At 47.7% G+C, this 23,477-nt stretch overlaps 1 protein-coding gene across 1 annotated transcript; it reads left to right on the forward strand.

Annotated features, from left to right (window-relative positions):
- Window positions 1-7,948: 7,948 nt before the first annotated feature.
- NPAS4 (neuronal PAS domain protein 4) lies at window positions 7,949-12,678 on the forward strand (the record flags this gene model as incomplete). Its single annotated transcript, XM_080911672.1, has 8 exons — window positions 7,949-8,123; window positions 8,880-9,031; window positions 9,208-9,310; window positions 9,421-9,694; window positions 9,882-9,991; window positions 10,318-10,453; window positions 10,585-12,014; window positions 12,650-12,678. The coding sequence occupies 8 exons, from the start codon at window positions 7,949-7,951 to the stop codon at window positions 12,676-12,678; spliced, it is 2,409 nt and encodes an 802-aa protein (XP_080767798.1).
- Window positions 12,679-23,477: the final 10,799 nt, after the last annotated feature.

Below are 23,477 nucleotides of genomic sequence, written 5' to 3' on the forward strand. Positions count from 1 at the left end.
AATGAGAATCAGGTGCAGGGAGAGGCAAAGGGTGTGCACGTGTGCACAGGGGCTGCAAAGGACACAATGGAAGAAGCTGCCTATGGCTAGAAGAGAGGGAAGGGGAGGAAGGAGGCAGGGGAGGTGGAAAGTCACCAGAGTACAGCCTGTGAGGGGGTCTAGGTTGCTCCTCACGCTTCTTGACATCTTGAGCCTGGCTACTTCCTCTCAGGCCTTTTCCCAGCATAGCTCCTGCAACCATATCTGATGGTTAAAGGAGCCTCAGCCTCCCCTCCTCCACAGCACTGCCTTGTTTCCATCTAATTGATGAAGCTTTTACCTTGGCTACTGCTACCCACCACACCTTATAAAGCCTTGAGACCATGCTCCAGTTTATCCCACCTTACCCCACTCGCCCAGCACAGACAAGATAGTCGCTGGCCACTTGACTCCCAAGCAACACAGCTCCCTAGGAATTCCTCTGCCAGATCCCTTTGCTTGATCTTCCCTTGTTTCAGCCCCCAAGAACCCCAGATGGCCCTTTCATGACAGTATCCCATTCAAATGGCCTGCTGGTATTGTCTTCCTCTTACCAGTGTAGAAGAGTCCCTGATGTTAAAAGCAAGCTCTGTCTCCCCTCCCATTGTCAGCATCCACCAGAGAGGCTCAATTCATCCCACAACTATGTGTAGTGAGCATGACATGACATCCAGTCCCTCAGTCCCTGATTCCTGCCCATCCCTGTGATGGATGCTGGCAATATGGTGGCCAGCTTTAGGTCCTGGTAGGGGTGGTGGGCAAGGAACCAGTGTAACAGTGAAGACTGATAAATGTGACAAACCAGACACACCTGTATTACTAGCATTTGTGAGGTAGAGACAGGAGGATCAAAAGTTCAGGATTATCCTCTGTTATATAGAGAGGTTGGGTTAGGATCCATGAGACTCTTTCTCCAATTAAAAAAATGCATATTGAAGAAGAGGCAAAGGTCAGGTGTGAGGGCAGAGGGGGCAGCTAGTCACCACTAGATCAGCAGGACAGAGTTCCCTTGCTGAGGAAGATCAGACATGAGCTTGTGAGGGCAGATCTAGAGGGCGGGGCCATACCCTGGGGTTCTATCTTTATGCCACTGAGGAACATAGGGTCCCTGGTCTGAAGTTTAACTGTGGTTCATGAATTTATTTTCCTCTCCTCTTTAGAGCAGACCCTTCCATTCAGCCCTGTTCTTGAGCCTTGTCTAGATACCTTCAATATTCCCATCCAGGTTCCAGTCTTTCCCTCCTACCCACCCCATCCCTCCCCATCCCTCCCCATACCTCCTACCCACTCCATCCCTCCCCATCCCTTCTTGTCCCTCACCTCTGCTCAGCCCACTCCCCTGGCTCTGACCGTTTCTATGCGTGGGTACCAGCGTGTACCCTCTTCACAGGAGATTTGTTGATTTCATAACCATAAATAGATAAAATGTTCTGAGTGCTCCCATGAGCGAGTAGAATTGAGGGAGTGAACACACAGTGAAGAGGCCGTAGGAGAAGGAAAACAGCCTGTGGAGACATAGCTGGAACCAGCTCGGTGCAGCACAACCTGAGGGCTAGCTTGCTGTTGCATAAGAGGTGAACCATAGGTACAGAACTGAAGACTACCAGAGAACCTTCTGGAAAACATGTATGAGACTGCAAGTCTATCCGTTTAAAAAGAAAATATATTAAGAAAATCTAGACTTAAAAAGAAAACAACGTGGAAGCCAAGAAACGTGGATTTTTATCCTGAACTTGTCTCATCCTGGCTGTGTGATTCTGGGCACGTTGCTCACCCTCTCTGGCAAGGAGCACATTTGTCCCTTGAGTCAGACTAGAGACATCAGTCATATAAAATGCTAATTTTCCCCTCTTAAAATTGATCTTCCTGATTACAACATAACCTCCAATATGGGACAATTTGTTTTCCCAAAATGTGGTCCCAAACACTAAGGCTGGAATGGGGTAACCTGCCTTTTCATTGTCAATTGGAACTCATATCTTGGGAATGGGTTGTGCACAATCATTCTTGCATGAGGAGACCATATATTCGTGGTTACAAAGAAGGCTAGACATTAGGAAGGACTTCCCAAGTTTTTCTCCCTAAGATAGGTAAAGGGAGTAGAGAGAGAAAGTGACAGGTTAGTTTGTTCTGAGATGAGGGGGGGGGAGAGAGAAAGACTTGGGAGAGTCAAAGAGAGAGGGGAAAAGCTATTTCTTTGCCTTCTGCTCTATCTAAGATGACAAGCCTTTCTGTGAAGACTCGGGTAGTAGGTGTTTGGGCTGGGTGGGCTCTGGTCCCTTCTGCACTTAATTCTCCATGTGAAGATGGGATGAACATTAGCCATAAGTAAACAAATGTTTTGAATGTGTCCCAGTAAAACTTCATTCATGGAAAGAAATGGTGTAACAGATTTTATTCAGGAGGGGGCATCGTGTATAGGCCTAGGCTAGTTCTCCGTGGCAAGAGAACAGGTTTAAGTGGGAAGGACTGAAGCTTACACACAGCACTGCCAGCCCCTTGCTGTCTGACTTTAAGTCGTTCTTCATTTCTGATCTTAACCTCATCCACTATAGAATGAATGTAATAATGTCAATCATTAGTCCTGAGAATTCTCCTCAGGAGTGGATAGGAAAGTTATGGTCAGAATGGAAGAATTGGCACCTGTAAGTTATCCTTTGACCTCCAAACACACAGACACCATGACCCATGTGTGTCCTCCTCACATAATAAATTTAAAAAAATGCCAAAAAGTGTCTAAGAGATCAGAGCAAGTCTGTTTATCCTTCTTCTCCATCCCTGTGAGTGGCACTAAGTCTACTACATGAGGCCACACCCTTGTCTGCCTTCTTGGATGGAGACAAATCTTTCATTAGAGTCAGATTCTTGGTCTGTTTTTCTAACATGCAGTCCTCAGTGACCTCATTTCTGGAACAAGACAAGAACAGGAGGCAACAAGGAACCTCTCTTCCTCTTCACCATCCAAGCATTTGGCAGGGTGCTAGAGTTCACTCAAGGGAGCAACATGGCTGCAGTGGCTGGTGCCAGACCTTGCAAGAGGCCTTCAAGACTCAGGCTGGGATCAGAGTCAGGAACAGAAAGCTCTGAGTTCTCCTAGAACATTCAGCTCTGGTTCCAGCTTCCCTGGAGCCTTCATGAAGCAGCCACAGTTGTGGTCCCCAGGGAACATGCAGCCCCACCTACTGCATCATAAAGTGGAAGTGGCGGCCATCTTGCTCATCTGCTCAGATGATCTCTGAGTGGTGCATTCTTCAGCACTGGTTTATTTCTGAAGCCCTAGCAAGTGATTCATTCATTCTCTCATTCTGTCACTCTTCCCCTTCCATCTCCTTCCCTTTGCTTCATTCTTCCTTCCTTTCCTCATAGGCATACTTCTGCAGACAAACATCACATGTATGCTGACAGTCCCCTGCCAACATCCTTGCTCCAATTCTTTGAGAAAAAGAACCAGGAGTCTCCATTATATTCTTAAGAATCAAATCCTCCATTCCAACTGCTCAGGAGGTCTTCCTCCAGAAACATCTCTGAAAAAGATGCATCATTTCTCTAATAGGGGTTGAGGGGTGATGTCCCTCTAGAGCCCCAATAAAGCCATGCAAGAAAGGGGCAGAGGACCTCATGGTCTGCTCTTGCTATAAAAAGGCCTTTTTGGGAAAAAAAAATAAAGAAAGGAATCAGCCAATCCCTTCACGATGCCATCACCTCTTCTTGGTGGTTTTTCGGGGAAGGAGTGGGTGGGTTTCCATGGCAACAGATGCGAGCTGTGCTCAGTAAAGAAGGGACCTTGATATTTTTTCTCTCTCATTCTCTCAGTTGTGTGTGTGTCTGTGTGTATGTGCGTGCTACACATGCCTATGCCCACACCAGCATTTTTTTTTTAGAACTAAAGAAAGCCCTTCTCTCAGTTCCCCAAATATGGAATGATGGAAAACCACTTAATCCTGCAGGCCAGAGAAGATTCTGGATGATTCCTGAGAAGGGGTATTCCTATGAACTTGAAATTCCTATGAAATTCCAATTTCCTCCATTGCAGAGATTGCATGCAGCAGAGAGGCCTTTGAAAACCATCAGAGGCTAAGAGTTAGAAAAAGAAGATGTTTGGTGGAGAAAAGAGAGCAAAGGATCATGGTGCAAAGCCCAGCAAGTGGTGTCCTAGTGGGCAGAGGTGCACTGAGTTTCTGGACGCATGCAATCAACACAAACCATCTAACGCCGTGAGGAAAGGCTCAAGGCAGACTCATATATGGACACAGACCCACAGAGTCATAAAAATAAATGTATTAAGCAAAACCCACAAAACTGCAGACAACACAGAAAGGCAGAGACTTAGAAGAATAAAGCACAAATAAAAAACACAGATTCAGGTACTGGCAAATATATAGAGACACAAGGCTGCGGACCCTAACTACAAACCACATTCAAACAGATGCATGAGTGCAGATAGATAAGTGGGTCCAGACAGATGGGTTTGGATGCAGACACAGAATATGCAGTACAGCCTCATTCAAGTGCATGCTCGTGTGCGCGCGCGTGCGCGCACACACACACACACACACACACACACACACCACTTCCTCTTCCAGTTATTCAAGCATCCTATAGCAGGAGGGCAGAGCTGCAAATGCTGCATGTTCACCCAGTAAGGTTGGCTGTGAATATCTTGTAACCCCACCTATTGCTTACACACACACACACACACACACACAGAGAGAGAGAGAGAGAGAGAGAGACCCCAAAGCCCCTCTCCCAACTCATTCCTTGCACACTTTTCCATAACCAAAGGCTGTGATACCTCCCCCATCTCAGGCTTCCAATTCTGTTTTGCTGCTGCTGCCGCCGCCTGCCGCTTGAGGGGGAGAGAGTGGGGTGACTCAGCCAGGCCAGGATGACTCACACTGACAGTATTTTTAGCAGCGGCCAGGAGCTCTCTAGCGTGCCAGCCGCCCCCCTCCTCCTGCTTGCTATTTCGGAACCGTCACTGGTGATATAAATAGCTCTTCTCCCACGGCCTGAAGCTGCTGCCAGGCTATTTTTGGTTCTGCACAGTTAAAAATAGTTTCATGGAAGTGGGAGGCAAGAGGAGTGGGAGTTGGCCTAGGGAGAGGAGACATTGGGGGCACACAGAGCTTCTCAACTTGAATCAGAGTAGTCTAACTAAGATGATCTCTTCTCTACTCCCTCCCTTGTCCCTTTCTAGACCCTTCTCCCCTTCTAAAGTTCCTTACCCCTAGTTTATTCTCCTGGAAAAATCCAAGGATTCTTCCCTTGAGCCCATTTCTTCCTGAGCTTAACTAATTCCTCGGGCCCAGGAGTCTTGACCCCCACACCTGTAAATAGCCCATATGTATTCTCAACGATGAGGAGGGCATCATAAGACATAAGGCTGCCCTCCTCATCTCTCCCGAGGCCCAGCTCTGCTTTGATGCTACAGGCGGATGGCCATTCTGAGGGGCAAGGCAATGTTCAGCACCACGGACAGTGGCAACCATCCCTTTCTTTCCAGCAGGTCTGCTTAAACTGCTTGGAGACCAGCGAGATGCAACTTATTGTGGAGGAGATATCAAGAATGTCTCCTGGCCAGGGCTTGAGGCATCTGTGAGGAAGACAGGGCAGAGATGAGCCCCAGAGATAGAATAATCGTCTAGCATGCACAAAGCCCGGTTTTCATCCTCAGCTTTGGGAAACAAACAAACAAATCTAGAAACTCCATCTTGGATTTGCATACGGAAAGAGAATCCAAAGACCAAGGGAGAGAATGGAACCGGGGGGGGGGTGTCAAATGGGGATATCAGAGTTAATAAGATGAAGAATGCAAGGGAGACATACATCCTGAAGAGACCCTTTCTCTGTCACCCATAAGAATGGAGACAGTATCATGCAGACACACACCATTTTCTCAATCTCAGCTGTACCACCGGTTACATGGTTGTTTATGTAGATGCTTTTGATATGTACTAAAATGATACAAAATATGAGGTTCCGGTCTCTACAACCACATACGTCTTCCTTCCCTCCCCACTCCTCTTGGTATTACTAGGGATTGAAGCCTGGACATGCTAGTAGTATGGACTATTACTAAGCCATGGCCCCATCCCCAAAAGCACCCTCTTCCCATACCCCCTTTTATCACTCCATTTGGCCTCTCTTGCTACCATCCCTTTCCATGAAGAACGGGGGTTTTCTTGACTACAAACTTTTCTCCTTGATGTCAAAGTTCATCTCTCCTTCTGTGACTTTCTGCAGCCAGTTCTGTCCCTCTTCCCCAACTTTTTAAATGGTCTCTCCCCCCCCCCCAAAAGTACTTTTATATGTTCCTACTCTAAGTAAGATTTCAGTCAAAAAGTTTTTCTAGTCCTTTGGGAAATGGTTGTGGGGGGAGGGTGATACAGAGATCACACTACCTAGACAAGCCTGACAGGACAGGTGATTAAACCAATGGTGCAAATTACAGGGGTTAGGGGTGGGGTCCACAAAGCCGTGACAGACTGACCAACGTTAAATGAAGGAAGTAAATTTAAAAAAAGAAAGAAAGGTGTATGTGTGTGTGCGCGCACAGTGACAAATGGACAGGCAGAATGAGGAGACTTGGCGCTAAAGATGGAACAAGAACTGGAGAGAGATGGGGAGGGGACTCTGGCGGAACTAAAGGGTCTTGTGTAGGTGCAGCAGTCACGGAGGGGTCAGCAGACTCTGGCTTCTTGGCAGCCTCCCCCTCTTCCCGGTCAGCCGAAGCGGTGGGGAGAGCTTTCTAGAGCAGTGCGGAGGCCGGTAGGCCCCGCCCGCCGCTGCCGCCGCCGCAGCCGCCGGAGGATTCCTGTCCTAATATGGAGCTGGGATTCCCCCGGCCCCGCCCCCGCCCCCAGCCCGCCGGAGAGACTGGGGCTCTCAAGAGGGCGGGGAACAGCTCGCCTTGGGGGCTGGCAAGCGGGAGGGGATCCTGAGAAAGGTCCAAAAACACATCCAGATCCTCACCAGGCCCTGGGTCTCTGCCTCAGTTTCCCTGACAGGGGGCTAAGATTAACTAATAGAGGAAGGAGGAATCACAGCAGACCACAGTGGAGATGTTTGTGTTTCTCTTCTGCTGAGGAAATATGACCAAGGCCGAATTCAGGGGGTCTCTTCTCCACAGGACCACCATTTCACCCTATCCTGGAGATTTAGACCCTCAAGCCAGGGCTTGGAGGCGAAGAATGAATTATTTATTTGAAACTGATTAAGGGACTTTCAGATTGAATAAACCCCAGAAAAGACCCCCCCAGTTGTGACCTAACCCTGCCCCCAAAGCCAATGAAAGTCCCTCATGTGATTTTGACCCCTGCCTGGCAGATGGCGGCAAGTTGGCAGAGGACCAAGCCCCCTTCTTATTCTTTGCCTCCTTAGAAAAATCAGTGTTGATAGCAGCCCCTCCTTGCCTTCTACAAACTCTCCTGATAAGGGCTTCAGACCACCCTAACCCATGTACCGTTCCTTCTCTCAATAGAATAAAATGGAAAACCTGGGTCCCCGCACCCCATTCCTGGCTCTGCACAGCTCTTGCCAGCCGGCCCCCTCCGCACCCTTCCTTCTGCCCCTTCCCCCGCCCCCTCCCTCTCCCGTTCGACGTCACGAGATGACGTCGGAAGCCAGGGAGGGAGGAGAAGCACCCCCCTCCACAGCCAGTGGCTCCCGCTGCAGCTTGCTTTAGCCCAGCCTCCCGCCTCCCGCTCCCCCCCCCGTCTCTAAAACGAGCCCCCCACGCCTGTCAGGAGCTATATAAGGCGGATCGAGGCAGGCGAGGGGGGCAGCGCTGCTGAGCGGAGCCCAGGAGTGGAGCGAGCGAGCAAGAGCCTGAGCGAAAAGACCGCGAAGCAAGGAAGAGGAAGCCTCCGGTGCATCGGGAAAGGACCGCAGGTGTTCGGGAGCCTGAGCTGGAGCTCCACAGCCGGCAGTCATGTACCGATCCACCAAGGGCGCCTCCAAGGCACGCCGCGACCAGATCAACGCCGAGATTCGGAACCTGAAGGAACTGCTGCCGTTGGCTGAAGCGGACAAGGTCCGGCTGTCCTACCTGCACATCATGAGCCTTGCCTGCATCTACACTCGCAAGGGTGTCTTCTTTGCTGGAGGTGAGTGAGCTTGGGCTACCGGAGACCAGAGCTGACAGGGACCAGGCATAGAGGAGCTAAGGGAACGCGCTGAGACTGCCGCTTGTCTAGGACAGCGTGCTGGAAGCCTGTGCAGAAAAGGGACTTAAGGGGACCCCGGACTCTTACTTTTCCTTCTGAGCTCCATCTAGACTTGCATGAACGATAGTCCTAGCACCGGATTTGTGAGAGATAGAGCGCTAAAACAGAATAGTTCGTATTCCCATTGCCTCAGAGGCACTCCAGGAATCCGGGGAGTGTAAGGAAGGAAGCCTGGCGCGCTGCAGGGAAAGCCTGCACAGGGAAGTATAGGGAAGAGCAGCGTGGGCTAGGAAATGCTGAGAGGGTCTTTCTAGGCTCTCTAGAGCGCTGTCCGACGTCCTGAAGCCACCGCCTTCATTGGCGCTGTCCGTGGTGCTGAAATGACCGCAACCTCGCGTCCACAAGCGCTGTCCGCGGTGCTGAACCCCAGTCCTTTCGGGAGAGTTCTGTCCACAGTGCTGACAGCTGAGGGCTGCTGAGGTTCCCACCAGCCTTGGAAGTCCAAGGACTCCCTGGCTAGATAGTTCTAGCAACAGGTCTCCTGGCCAAGATCCACAGCATAGGGTCAACAGGTGTTTGCAGAAGTAGGTCTGTGAGAATTTCCCGTTGTCTTCTCTGAGACTCAGAAGATGTTCTCTTCATTTCTGTGTTGTCCATGAGTCTCATACTGACTCATCACATCTTCTCGCCCTACAGGCACTCCTTTGGCTGGCCCCACGGGGCTTCTCTCTGCTCAAGAGCTTGAAGACATCGTGGCAGCACTACCTGGATTTCTGCTTGTGTTCACGGCTGAGGGGAAGTTGCTATACCTGTCGGAGAGTGTGAGCGAGCATCTGGGTCACTCTATGGTAAGTACCGAAAGTCCTTGCATCTCAGGTAGGGGCATATGTAGGATAAAATGAGCCTTTCACTACTGAAAACAGAGAGTTACTGGAGGCGGGGGTGGGAGATTCTTCCTTGAGAAAAGTCATTGGTTGCAGGTTGGCTCTTGCTGCCTTCACTAATGATCACTTCTCCTTTCTAGGTGGACCTGGTTGCCCAGGGTGACAGTATCTACGATATCATCGACCCTGCTGACCATCTTACTGTGCGCCAGCAGCTCACCATGCCCTCTGCTCTGGATGCTGGTAAGAACCTCTTCTCTCTTCTTCAGTCCATTCCTCTGCTGCCCTTTTATGACCATCTACTTTCTTCTGATGCCCACCCTCTTAGTTAGTTTTTCCTTTTGCTCACCTAGATCGCCTTTTCCGTTGTCGATTTAACACATCCAAGTCCCTCCGGCGCCAGAGTGCAGGCAACAAACTGGTGCTTATTCGAGGTCGATTCCATGCTCATCCACCCGGAGCCTACTGGGCAGGAAATCCCGTGTTCACAGCTTTCTGTGCCCCACTGGAGCCAAGACCCCGCCCTGGCCCTGGCCCTGGCCCTGGCCCTGGTCCTGCTTCTCTCTTCCTGGCCATGTTCCAGAGCCGGCATGCTAAGGACCTAGCCCTACTGGACATTTCTGAAAGGTAAGCCCAAAGTGTTCAAACTCCAGTAAGAAGGGAGGACAGAAAGAAGGGAACCTTAGATTCTTGATCTTAGCTTCAGGGCAGGGAGGATGGGGCTTAGGTGGGCAGAGAACCTGGGAGGGAGTGAAGTGCATGCATGCTGAGTAAGAAAAACAGAAAGTTGACCTCACCATTTCCACCTTCCCAGTGTCCTAATCTACCTGGGCTTTGAGCGCAGCGAACTGCTCTGTAAATCATGGTATGGACTGCTGCATCCCGAGGACCTGGCTCACGCTTCTTCTCAACACTACCGCCTGTGTGAGTGTCCTGAGAGGCTGTGCATAACACAGGAAGCTGGGAGAAAGAATGGGAGACAGACCAGGAATGGGCTGTGGTCCAAACTGATGCTAAGGAGTTTTGGAGGCTACAGAGTGAACTTGAAAGTAAGAAGTCAAGGCAAGAATAGGACAGAGTTAGGAAACACTGGTGATAAGGTCAAGATGGGGAGCCTAGAGGTACAGGTTAGGGTAGTCAGAAGAGAATATGTTACGGCTCCCTCAATTCAGTGTAGAGGTGAGAAAGGTGGGTGTGTAGGTGGTGTTGTTTGATGGACCTTCTAATCCTGTATCCCTCTTTCTCCCCAGTGGCAGAAAGTGGAGATATTCAGGCTGAAATGGTGGTGAGACTTCAAGCCAAGCATGGAGGCTGGACATGGATTTACTGCATGCTATACTCAGAAGGTCCAGAAGGCCCTATTACTGCCAATAACTACCCTATCAGGTAAGTTGTAAGATATAAAATGGTAGAGAGGGGAGGAGGAGTCGAGGTCAGCATAGAGGGAATGCAGTGAAGAAAACTACTCTGGTAACGGACAGCAAATCCTTACAAGCTGCTGCTTCTTTCCTCTCCAGTGACACAGAAGCCTGGAGCCTCCGCCAGCAGCTAAACTCTGAAGACACCCAGGCAGCCTATGTCCTAGGAACCCCAGCTGTGCTACCCTCAATCTCTGAGAATGTCTTCTCCCAGGAGCAATGCTCTACTCCACTCTTTACACCAGCCCTGGGGACTCCTAGAAGTGCCAGCTTTCCCAGGGCTCCTGAACTAGGTGTGATCTCAACATCAGAAGAGCTTCCCCAACCATCCAAAGAGCTGGACTTCGGTTACCTGCCATTCCCTGCTAGGCCTGAGCCTTCCCTCCAAGCAGACTTGAGCAAGGATTTGGTGTGTACTCCACCTTACACACCCCACCAGCCAGGAGGCTGTGCCTTCCTCTTCAGCCTCCATGAACCCTTCCAGACTCACTTGCCCCCTCCACCCAGCTCTCTCCAAGAACAGCTGACACCAAGCACAGTGACTTTCTCCGAACAGTTGACACCCAGCAGTGCAACCTTCCCAGACCCACTAACCAGTTCACTACAAGGACAGTTGACTGAAAGCTCAGCCAGAAGCTTTGAAGACCAATTGACTCCATGCACCTCCACCTTCCCTGACCAGCTGCTTCCCAGCACTGCCTCATTCCCAGAACCCCTGGGTAGCCCCACCCATGAGCAGCTGACCCCTCCCAGCACAGCATTCCAAGCACATCTGAACAGTCCTAGCCAAACTTTCCCAGAGCAAATGAGCCCCAATCCTACCAAGACTTACTTCGCCCAGGAGGGATGCAGTTTTCTCTATGAGAAGTTGCCCCCAAGTCCTAGCAGCCCTGGTAATGGGGACTGTACACTCCTGGCCCTAGCTCAGCTCCGGGGCCCCCTCTCTGTGGACGTCCCCCTGGTGCCTGAAGGCCTACTCACACCCGAGGCCTCTCCAGTCAAGCAAAGTTTCTTCCACTACACAGAAAAAGAGCAAAATGAGATAGATCGTCTCATCCAGCAGATCAGCCAGTTGGCTCAGGGCATGGACAGGCCCTTCTCAGCTGAGGCTGGCACTGGGGGGCTGGAGCCACTTGGAGGACTGGAGCCCCTGAACCCCAACCTGTCTCTGTCAGGGGCTGGACCCCCTGTGCTTAGCCTGGATCTTAAACCCTGGAAATGCCAGGAGCTGGACTTCCTGGTCGACCCTGATAATTTATTCCTGGAAGAGACGCCAGTGGAAGACATCTTCATGGATCTTTCTACTCCAGACCCCAATGGGGAGTGGGGTTCAGGGGATCCTGAGGCAGAGGTCCCAGGAGGGACCCTGTCACCTTGCAACAACCTGTCCCCAGAAGATCACAGCTTCCTGGAGGACTTGGCCACCTATGAAACCGCCTTTGAGACAGGTGTCTCAACATTCCCCTACGAAGGGTTTGCTGATGAGTTGCATCAACTCCAGAGCCAAGTTCAAGACAGCTTCCATGAAGGTAAGTCCAGCCTAATGCCCAGGAGCCCTGGCCCTCTAATCAGACACTGCATAGATTGGGTGAATCAGTTCCCCCTCTAGAACTCTATTTTATTAAGAGAACAACTTTACCTCCTACTAAGGAGAGTAGTGAGGTTAAGAACAAAGCAAAACTTTGTATGAAAGATGAGTGAACATGGTGGGTGGGTGGGGTGATATGGGATAATGTGATAGACAATCCCCAGGCAAACACTTGAAAGCTCTGCAAGACCCAGACCAGACAACACCCCCATTTTATAGACAAAACTAATCAAGGCCCCAGAATTAAATAAACTTTAAGTCATACAAACTTGGTGGAAGTTGTTGCTTCCCCTAAAGGGACACAGAGCAACAGTTGGTTAAAATCAGGAGAAAGAAAGAACAGTGCCAAACTCCTAGCTCCTGTGCTATTTGTCCAAACTGTGGCCACAGTTTCCTTCCATATGTCCAAATTGCCTCTTATCTGCTGACACCCTGGGGATAGTTTCATTTGGCTGACACATTTGAAGTCCATAGAATATACCAATATTGTACCACAGCTTGAGCCCAAGGACCCTTTTCCTTAATAAGCTTGACTGACTCTCTCTCTCTCTCCTTTCTCCCTCTCTTTTCCCACAGATGGAAGTGGAGGGGAACCAACGTTTTGAATAAGTCTGTGACTTAACGTCGTCAAGTATGGCATATTGTCATCAAGACGTGGAGCCGCTCTCCACCCCCCCGGGACTGTTGGGGGGATTCTGGGGGCCAGAGGGGGATATATCTGATTCTCCAGGCCCTGAAGGACTTAGGGGGGAGGTGGGAGGGCAAGGGAGGGGAGCAACTTTTTAAAATCAAGGGACTTCGAACGATCCCAGTTTCCATTTCAATCTGTATTCACTCGTAGTGAGCTTCCTTGAATGGATTTCAAGCGGAGAATGGGGGAGTCTCACTTCCCCACCGCGCTGCCCCATGGGCCTGGGCCAGTTCTCCACTCCTAGGGGCCAAGCCACCCCTGGGCTTTGGTGGGGGAAAGGCATGGCCCACCTGGGGCTAGCCTGTGCCCTGAGGGGCTCTTGACACACAAGTAGAATTCTCTACAAACCAGTAACGGGATTTCAATTCCGATGGACTCTGCCGCCCTGGCGGCCCTTCCTGTGACTTTTGTGCCCCGCGCCTGGGGTGGGGGGCGCGAAGAGACGCTACATTCCTTTCCGATGGAGGAAGGCAGATCTGCCGTCACACGTGTGCTTGCACGAGTGCGTGTACCTGGTGCGGGACTCACCCGGCCGCCAGACCGCCTAGGCTTGCCCAGGTGGCCACCTCGTGGTGCTGCGGTGACTTTGTAGCCAACTTTATAATAAAGTCCAGTTTGCCTTTTTGGTACTTCTGGTGTTGTGCACTATTGTGAAACGGAAGGGAGGGGAGGAGAGAGCTTAAGGGAGGGGAGGAGAGAGCCTAGATAGGAGACACGGGTCTCTCTAAGTGAACTTGTTCATATCTCCATTTGACTGTTTGGCCCACACTGCTCTAGAAGACTGAGCACTTGTCAGAAACAGACACCACACCAAAGACACTGGCACCTTCTCTCTGCCCTGGATTTACAGTGTTTACAGTGTGGTGGGGAGGGGAGAGCCTAGGGCTGGTCTTGACACTGGTCTTGGATAGGGTTTAAAGTTTTCTTACCTGATCTTTCAGGATATTGATTTCCTCGTAGAGGCTTAGATTTTAAAACCAGAAGCTGAAACCTGTTATCCTTGCATAGGGCCTTTCAGTTAGCAAATATCTAATCTGCTGCAATAAAGCTTGATTTCATTGATAAAGCAACTGGATGATGGGTGTTTCCCCACAGTTACAGGTGGGAAACACACCAACCATTCCTCCAAGTCTGGGCTGGCCTCCTAACTCTCAGAGCTAGCAAATAACCAACCTTCTTAGACCATCTCATCACAAACTCCCCAAGAAAAGCGGTGTTGGTTGGAGCAGGTACCAAGTAGTCCTCTCCTTTGACCCCTCCAAGTCTGCAAAGTCTAGTTGAACAGTCACTGGAATCAGAAAGTGGTGTTTGACTCCAAACTCAAAGGATCAATCCCACAGAGTGTGGTTAGTGGGGGACAAATGAAAGTTAGGAGGTAGAAAAACGATCCAATCACAACCCCACTACTTATTTTTGGAGTGCATTGGAAGCATCCACTTCCTCACAGGTAACAGGAAGGCAGCAACCAGGAGGCACTGTTGGGACAGAACAAAAGTCTCTTCCAACTCAAGAAGTGCAGCAAAGATTCAAGTCATTTTGACCTCCAGGTCAGTAGTGAAAGCCTCTTCCTCAAGAAAAGGACAACACCTCCAGGCTCTAGTCTATCCACAGTAACACAAGATACAGCCCTGAAAACCCTCTAGTCTCCACTCATTCAGGGCCCAGCTGTGGAGACAGGCCCTGCAGAGGGTCCTTTGTTCACAGAAAGGAAGCTATTCACAGGGACCTGTCCCTTCTTTGATGGGTGGAGCCAAGAGCTTCCCTGTCATCCCCAAGAGGAATCTGTCCTGGCTCTGTTCCCTCCTCAGCACAGGGACATGGAGATGGAGAGATGGATAAAGGTGAAGGTCTTATGCCAAGAATGATGATCTGTATTTGATCCTTGATCGAAGGAGGTGACAGACCCCTGAAAGTTGTCCTCTGCCCTGAAACTGCACTCCAGGACATACTTATGCCTGTATGTGCGCACTCACCCCCCACAGACTACATACACTACATACATTACATACACATATGTACCACACACACTATACACACATACTCACACACACTTCACACACAAGCTTCACACACACATATATCACATACATACACTATACACACTACATATGTTACACATACATATACCACATACACACTATACATGTCACACATACATATAACACACACAAACTACACACACACCAACCACTACATACATATATCACACACACATGCTGCACACACATATACACCACATATACTACTAATAGAAAATAATAAAAATTAAGAAATTGGGTGGATTTAGCAAATGAAATTTTTGTGAAAATAAAGACTTCCCTGATATTTGGTGGTGGGTAGTAATAGTATATGCTTTGTTTGTTTTTGTTTATTATATAATTTTTTATTTATTTTGCTTTTGATATTTTTTGCTTGTTTGTTGTAAACTGCCTCTGCCTCCTGAGCACTTAAATGTTTAAATTAAATGAAGTTAATTTATTTTCATCTTGGGGGACAAGGTTTCTTTGTGTAGCCTTAACTGTCCTGGAACCCTGTAGACCACTTTGGCCTTGAACTCACAGAGATCTGCTTGCTTCTGCCTCTCGAGTGTTGGGATTAAAGTTTGTAGGGTTTTTTTAAAAATAAAATTACAGATGTGCATTGTCTTTACATCATACCTCAGATCTTTGTGCCCTCTTGTCTTTGGTTTATTTTTGTTGTGGTGGTGGTGGTGGTGAATTTTTTGTTTGTTTTGTTTTTACTTTTGTTTTTCTGAGACAGCATATCATTCTTCAGCCCAGGCCAATCTGGAGTTCATTGTGTAGTTCAAGCTGGTCACAGACTTTTGCAAATCCCCCTGCCTCAGCCTCACAGTGCTAGGATTACAGAAGAGCCCAGACCACCTGGTCCTGCGTGAGAAAAATAAAATCCAGGAGGCAATATCGCCACCTGCTGGAAGGAGAAGGAGCTGCTCCATTCCTGGCTGCTGAGGCCCTTGCAGCTCAGAGAATCTTCACCTTAGAATAGACAGGTAAACTGAGTCCCTAGAAAAGAAAAGGACTTCAGGATCTGAAAGGGAATGCTGTTCTGGGAATAGAGTGCATGAGATAAGGTGTATTAACCACTGTACTGTTGCTGTGAAGAGACACCATGACCAAGACAGCTTATAAAATAAAGCATTTAGTTGGGGACTTGCTTAGAGTTTCAGAAGGATTGACCATCACAGCAGAGACAATGAGAGTATACAGGTAGACATACCTCTGGAAAAATAGTTAAGAGCTTACATCTGATCCACAAGATAGAGGCAGAGAAAAACCTCAAAGTCCACACCTCCTTCAACAACAAACCCTTCCTGATCCTTCCTAAATAGTCCAAATGCAGAGTAAGCGTTCAAATATATGAGTCTACGGGGACCATTGTTATCTAAACCATAATGAATGGCTTTGGGGACCAGAAAGACTGAACTCAGGGGCCAAAGGGGATAGTGGATAAAGGTGCTAGCTGCCAAGTCTGAAAACCTGAGCTCAATCCCTAGGCTCTCCATGGTAGATGGTTCCAGTAAGCTATCCTCTGACTTGTGCACACCATGATTCTCATATGCTCACACACACACCATCAAAAGGAAAGACTGAACCTGAGGGTTGGTTCCACTCTTTTATATTTTTCCTGTGATCGATCATTCATGACACTTGCTTGAGTCAGGAGCAGTCCTTGGTTCTGGGAAAACTGGGCAAACAAGATTGATGAGGCCAGAGAGCTGTACTCTAACTGGGGACAAAACAGAAGGTAAGAAAAGCCCTGAGTAGAGGATCGTGACAGAATAATGGGGGGCTAATTTACAGTGCCACTTTCCGAAAAGGTGACGCCGAGCTAACACCTAATAGATGAGAACAGAGAACAGTCAAATCTAAAGGAAGCTTCTGTAAGGACATTAACATGGGAGAATGTTTGACTTGCTTAAGAAATGCAAAGGAGGTTCTGTGGGCTGAGACAAGCAGAAGAGAAGCAGGAGGGAGGGTTGCCCCGAACTTCTAGATGCCGATACAATGTCTAGGTTTTATTCTAGCTGAGTGTGGCACCACACACCTGTAAACCCAGCACTCAAAAGTCTGAGAGTGGAGAATCATGAGCTCTTGGACAACCTGGGCCACATAGAAAGACACTGTCTTAAAAAACTGCAAACAACAACAATAACAACATCAAAAACCCAAACTAAAAACTGAAGTGCTGGTGTCCTAGTCAGGGTTACTATTGCTTTGATAAAACACCATGATCAAAAGCAAACTGGGGAGGAAAGGGTTTATTTGCTTGTACTTCCACATCATAGTCCATCACTGAAGGAATCCAGCACAGGAACCCGAGCAATGCAGGAGCCTGGAGGCAGAAGCTGATAAAGAGGTCATGGAGGGGTGCCACTTACTGGCTTGCTCTCCATGGCTTGTGCAGCCTGCTTTCTTATAGATTTCAGATCCGACAGCCTAGTGATAGCCCCACACACAATGAGCTGGGGCCACTCCCAACAATCACTAAGAAAATGTCCTACAGGCTTGCCTACAGTTCAATCTCATGGAGGCATCTTCTCAATGGAAGTTTCTTCCTCTTAGATGAATGACTGACTATAGCTCCAGTCAAGTAGACAGAAGTGTAGCCAGCAGCCGGAGATCTGGCTCAGCAGTTAAGATCACGTACTGCTTTTGTAGAGGACCAGGGTTGAGATCCTAGCATCCACGTCAGGTGGCTCACAACACAGTCTGTAACTACAGCTCCAGGAGAGCCAATGTGTCTTCTGGCCTCTGTGTGCACTGTGCTCATAGCAGATACAAACACAGAGAAACATATAAGCGCTTATATAAATAAAATAAAGTGAATCTTTTTTAAAGATTTATTTATTATATATAAGTACACTGTAGCTGTCTTCAGACACACCAGAAGAGGGCATCAGATCTTATCACAGATGATTGTGAGCCACCATGTGGTTGCTGGGATTTGAACTCAGGACCTCTGAAGAGCAGTCAGTGCTCTTAACTGCTGAACCATCCCTCCTGCCCCTTAGTCAGGGTTTCTATTCCTGCACAAAACATCATGACCAAAAAGCAGATTGGGGAGCAAAGGGTTTATTCAGCTTATACTTCCGCATTGCTGTTCATCACCAGAGGAAGTCAGGACTGGAACTCAAGCAGGTCAGGAAGCAGGAGCTGATGCAGAGGCCATGGAGGGATGTTGCTTACTGGTTTGCTTCCTCTGGCTTGCTCAGCCTGCTTTCTCCGTGCATGTGGAGACCAGAGGTCAACATTAGATGTCTTTTCTCTATTTTAGTTTTTATTTATTTATGTACTCAGGTGTTTTTGTCTGCATGTACATCTGTACACCAGAAGAGGGCATTGTATACTATGGAACTACAAATATAGACAGCTGTGAGCCATGTGGTTGCTGGGAATTGAACTCAGGACCCCTGAAAGAACAGCCAGTGCTTAATCCCTGAGCAATCTCTCCATTCCTCTTAGGTTGAAATGTTTGAGTTTTCAACCTATGTGTATGTGCATATGTGCTCACAGGACTGCACATGCATGTACATATGTGCTCAGGCACACAGGACTGCACATGCATGTACATATGTGCTCACAGGACTGCACATGCATGTACATATGTGCTCAGGCACACAGGACTGCACATGCATGTACATATGTGCTCAGGCACACAGGACTGCACATGCATGTACATATGTGCTCAGGCACACAGGACTGCACATGTATGTACATATGTGCTCAGGCACACAGGACTGCACATGCATGTACATATGTGCTCAGACACACAGGACTGCACATGCATGTACATATGTGCTCAGACACACAGGACTGCACATGCATGTACATATGTGCTCAGGCACACAGGACTGCACACATGAAGTCCAGACGAGGGCCTTGTGTTGCTCCTTTACCATTTTGCACTCTCCCTTTGAAACGGGCTCTCCTAATTCTGGGGCTCTTTTCTTGCCAAGGCTGGAGGCAATCAAGCTCAACAATCCTCCTGTCTCTGTCCCCTTCTTCAGAGCTAGGGTTACAGACATGTGCTACATTTTGATTCAGAAATTATGTGGGTGCCAGGCTCAGAACTCCAGTACTTACAATACAACCAGTGCTCTTAATCGCTGAGCCATTTCTCCAACCTCATCTCTACCTTTTTTTTTCTTTTGAGTCAGGGTCTCTCACAGAACCCAGAGATTGTTCATGGCTGTAGACTCATTGACAGTATGGTTAGCAAGGGAACTCCGATTCTGCTTTCCTGGTGGCTGACAGCACCAGGATTACTCACAAGCAACCTCTTCTTCCTTTTTTTCCTCCATTTTTCAACACAGGATTTCTCTGTGCAGTCCTGAGACTCACTCTGTAGACCAGGCCAGACTTAATCACAGAGATCTGCCTGCCTCTGCCTTCCAAGTGCTGGGACTAAAGGTACTACCATTGCCCAGCAAATTAAACTTTTTTTTCTTTTCTTTTTAAGATTTATTTATTTTTGTATGAGTGCTCTATCTGCATATACACTTCTATGCCAGAAGAGGGCATCAGATCCCATAGATTGTTGGAAATTACCATGTGGTTGTTGGGAATTGAACCTCTGGAGGAGTAGCCAGTGCTCTTAACCCCAGAACCATCTCTCCAGCCCTACAATCTACTTTTTCATGTGGGTTCTGGTGATTGAATTCAGATTCTCATGCTTGTACAGTCTGAGACAGCTTAGTTTTCTTTTTCTTTTTAAAGATTTATTTATTATACATAAGTACACTGTAGCTGTCTTCAGAAACACCAGAAGAGGGCATCAGATCTCATTACAAATGTGAATGCTGGGATTTGAACTCAGGACCTCTGGAAAAGCAGTCAGTGCTCTTAACCACTGAGCCATCTTTCCAGCTCTTAGTTTTATTTCTTTATAGGCACTTTATAACACTTTCCAAATTTTCTCCAGTGTGAACGTGTCTCCAGTATGAACTGAAAACATCCTTCCTGAGGATCGGCTTTCATGGTAACAGCTTCCAGGGAGAGAAACAACTAATGGTTCTCCCCAGCCCTAGGACACCTATGAACAACCTCAATAAACATCAAGGCAGAGCCAAGGGCGCAATAGTAGCACCTCTTCCTTGGTGGTAACCAAGGACTCTCATTGGACTTAAGCCCCAGTCAACAAGAGGGAAGCAATGCCTGGTACTGGAAACTTAGCCAACTACTCAGGGCTAGTGAAGTCATGGCTCTTGAGTAGACTTTACAACCACTCCTTTACTAAACCAGCACGATCCCTAACAACACTTTAGACATTTATTCTTATGCCCACATAGAATGTTGTCCTCATCCCTTATCAAGGAATCTTACAGTTGTAAGACAGAAGCCAGTACAGAAAATCACAACCAACCTAAAGGTAGTTGTGGAGTCCAGTACCAATGGACACATCTACAAAACATTCTTTAGCTAAGGCTCAGGGAATGTTTCAGAAGTGGGATGAAGGGGCTGGAGAGATGGCTCAGTGGTTAAGAGCACTGACTGCTTTTCCAGAGGTCCTGAGTTCAATTCCCAGCAAACACATGGTGGCTCACAACCATCTGTAATGGGATCTGATGCCCTCTTCTGGTGTGTCTGAAGATAGCTACAGTGTACTCATATCCACAGAATAAATACATCTTTAAAAAGAAGAAGAAGAGGGGTAAAAATGTTGTAAAAGCCAGAGGGCCATGAAGTTTACTATGAGATGTGTCTTCTAGTAACCTCAGAAGCTATACCCAAGTCTCCCCAACATGACTGCCTAAACCAGAGCCAAACAAAGACAACACAACAGACATACCAAGGTGGATGTGGGAAAGCCTGTGAGGTTCAACCTGACACAAACAATCAAAGGCAACTAAAGAATGCTAAGAGTCTTCTCTAGGGACAAGCACGTCAATTTGTTATCCAGTACCAAGTGGTCAGACCCTGAAAATGTACATACAAGTAACATAGTACAGACTGAACTGGTTATATTTAGAAATATGTATGTATATGCATATATGCAAATAATAACTGATGAAAAAAGAGGCCATGAATGTAAAAGAGCAAAGAGGGGAATATGAGAGGATTGGGAGGGGGAAATAATGTAATTATATTAGTCTCAACAATAATATATATATACACACACACACACACACACACACACACATTAGATTCTTCAATGTAATAAAACAGTATTAGCAAACAATGTTTAACTATTAATACTATGTGAAAAATTGACTAAACTGTTGTCTAAAATGTTGACAAACAAAAAATGTCCAGCCTGTAACAATAATGTCCAGCCTGTTACAATAATGTCCAGCCTGTAACAATAATGTCCAGCCTGTAACAATAATGTCCAGCCTGTTACAATAATGTCCAGCCTGTAACAATAATGTCCAGCCTGTTACAATAACGTCCAGCCTGTTACAATAACGTCCAGCCTGTAACAATAACGTCCAGTCTGTTACAATAACATCCAGCCTGTAACAATAATGTCCAGCCTGTTACAATAATGTCCAGCCTGTAACAATAATGTCCAGGCTGTTACAATAATGTCCAGCCTGTAACAATAATGTCCAGCCTGTAACAATAATGTCCAGCCTGTAACAATAATGTCCAGCCTGTAACAATAATGTCCAGCCTGTAGCACATGGCAAACACAAATTTCATCTTCCCTGTCACTTCTGCCTCTCTTCTGAGAGAACACTTGATGTTCTGAAAAATGGGGAAACAGGTCAAGGGTCCTCAAGGACTTCTCAGGCAAGCATCTACTGGAACGTCACTTACGCGGGTCTAGGGCTGTGATTCAGGTGTTCTCCCTGACCCAAGGTAGATTGAGAACTTGTTAGAGGCAGAGCTGAGAGCAACACAGCTCTGGCTCTGGTTGGATAAGGCCCTGGATTTCATCTCCACTGCATAAAAAACCAAAAAAACCCAGCAGGTTTTGTTTTAAAGATATATTTATTATATACACAGTGTTTTGCCTGCATGCATACCCGCAGGCCAGAAGAAGGCACCAGATCTTATTATAGATGGTTGTGAGCTACCATGTGGTTGCTGGGAACTGAACTCAGGACCTTTGGAAGAGCAGCTAATGCTCTTAACCACTGAGCTATCTCTCTAGTCCCCAAATGGCAAGTTTTTAAAGAGCAAATAAATAACCAACGTTAGTAAGGACCTGGGTGTGATAATGCACCCTTTAACCCAAGCACTGAGAAGCAGAGGCAGGCAGACCTTTGGGGCCAGCCTGGTGTGTATAGCCAGCCAGTTTCAGGCCAGCCGAGGATACAGAATGAGATCCTGCTTCAAAAACAAAACATGTGAACTCAGTAGGGAGGCCAGTGGTTGCCCCTACTTCTAGGTATAACCCTATCTATGATCTTCATTCTCTGACAGGATCCTGTTTCTTAGGTAGAAACTCACCAACATTTATACTAAGGAATGATGAGCAACATGCCCAAGCCTTTAGTGTCTGTGGACCCCACCAACTCTGCCTTCTCTTGTCCCTGAGGGAAGAACACAGCATAAACTGTTTTGAAATGCTGGGGATAGAAAACGGGGCTTTGCATAAGCAGCAGCTCTCCCAGGACACCCCATCTTCAACCCTGAACATAGGATCTCTCCCTGGCCTCCACTCCCATTGTACCTACTCAGAGCCTGAATGTTGTGCCACATTCCCCAGAGGCTCATGTGCTGAACAATGCGGTAGGTGGTGGAGTCCTTAAGAAGTGGGGTCTATGCCCTGTATGGTGGTACACACCTTTAATTCCAGCAGTTTGGGAGGCAGAGGCAAGTGGATTCCTGTGAGTTCAAGGACATCCAGAGTTGCATAGTGAGATCCTATCTCAAAAGGGGGGAGTCGGGGGTGGTGAGGTGGCTCAGCAGTTAAGACCACTTATTTGTTTGCTCTTACAGAGAACCGAGGTTCAAGTCCCAGCATTCACATACTGGTTCACAACTACCCATAAATCCAGTTCCAGGGGGGCTGGAGAGATGGCTCAGCAGTTAAGAGCACTGACTACTCTTCCAGAGGTCATGAGTTCAATTCCCAGCAACCACATGGCAGCTCACAACCATCTGTAATGGGATCTGGTGCCCTCTTCTGGTGTGTGTATTTGAAGACAACTACAGTGTACTCATATATGTTAAATAAATAGTATTTTTTAAAAAAATCCAGTTCCAGGGGATCCAATACCCTCTTCTAACAGACACTAAGCATACATATGGTGCACATACATACATGCAGGCAAAACAGTCACATATAAAAGAAAATGAATAAATCCAAGTTTTAAGTGTGGTGTAGTGGAGGGTGCTGGGAATCCAACCTTCATTAATGTTGGCTTTAAGGAGGGGACTGTTCCAGGTGAGGCTACCTCACACAGATGGCCCTATACATGTGACTATTCCCACTTTACCATGCTGTGATGCAGCCAAGTGAGCCCTTGAGAGACACCAGAACCATGAACCAGAAGACAAATAAATACCTTTTCTTTATAAAGTACCGAGCTTTGGTTATTTTGATATAACAATACCAGGCTGACCAAGCCACTGGGTATGATAACTTGCTTGGTTGAGCCGCCTGTGTTCACACAAGGAGAAGCATTAAGATTCCTGTTCACTTGTGGGACAGCTCACACCTGTGAAGGCTGCTAACTGTCAGTATTAGTCCCCATCTCTGAGGTCCCAGGAAAGAAGTTGAGAGTTTATGACAAAGGATGTT

This window comes from Micromys minutus, assembly GCF_963924665.1.
Source record: "Micromys minutus genome assembly, chromosome: 2".
Lineage (NCBI taxonomy): Eukaryota > Metazoa > Chordata > Mammalia > Rodentia > Muridae > Micromys > Micromys minutus.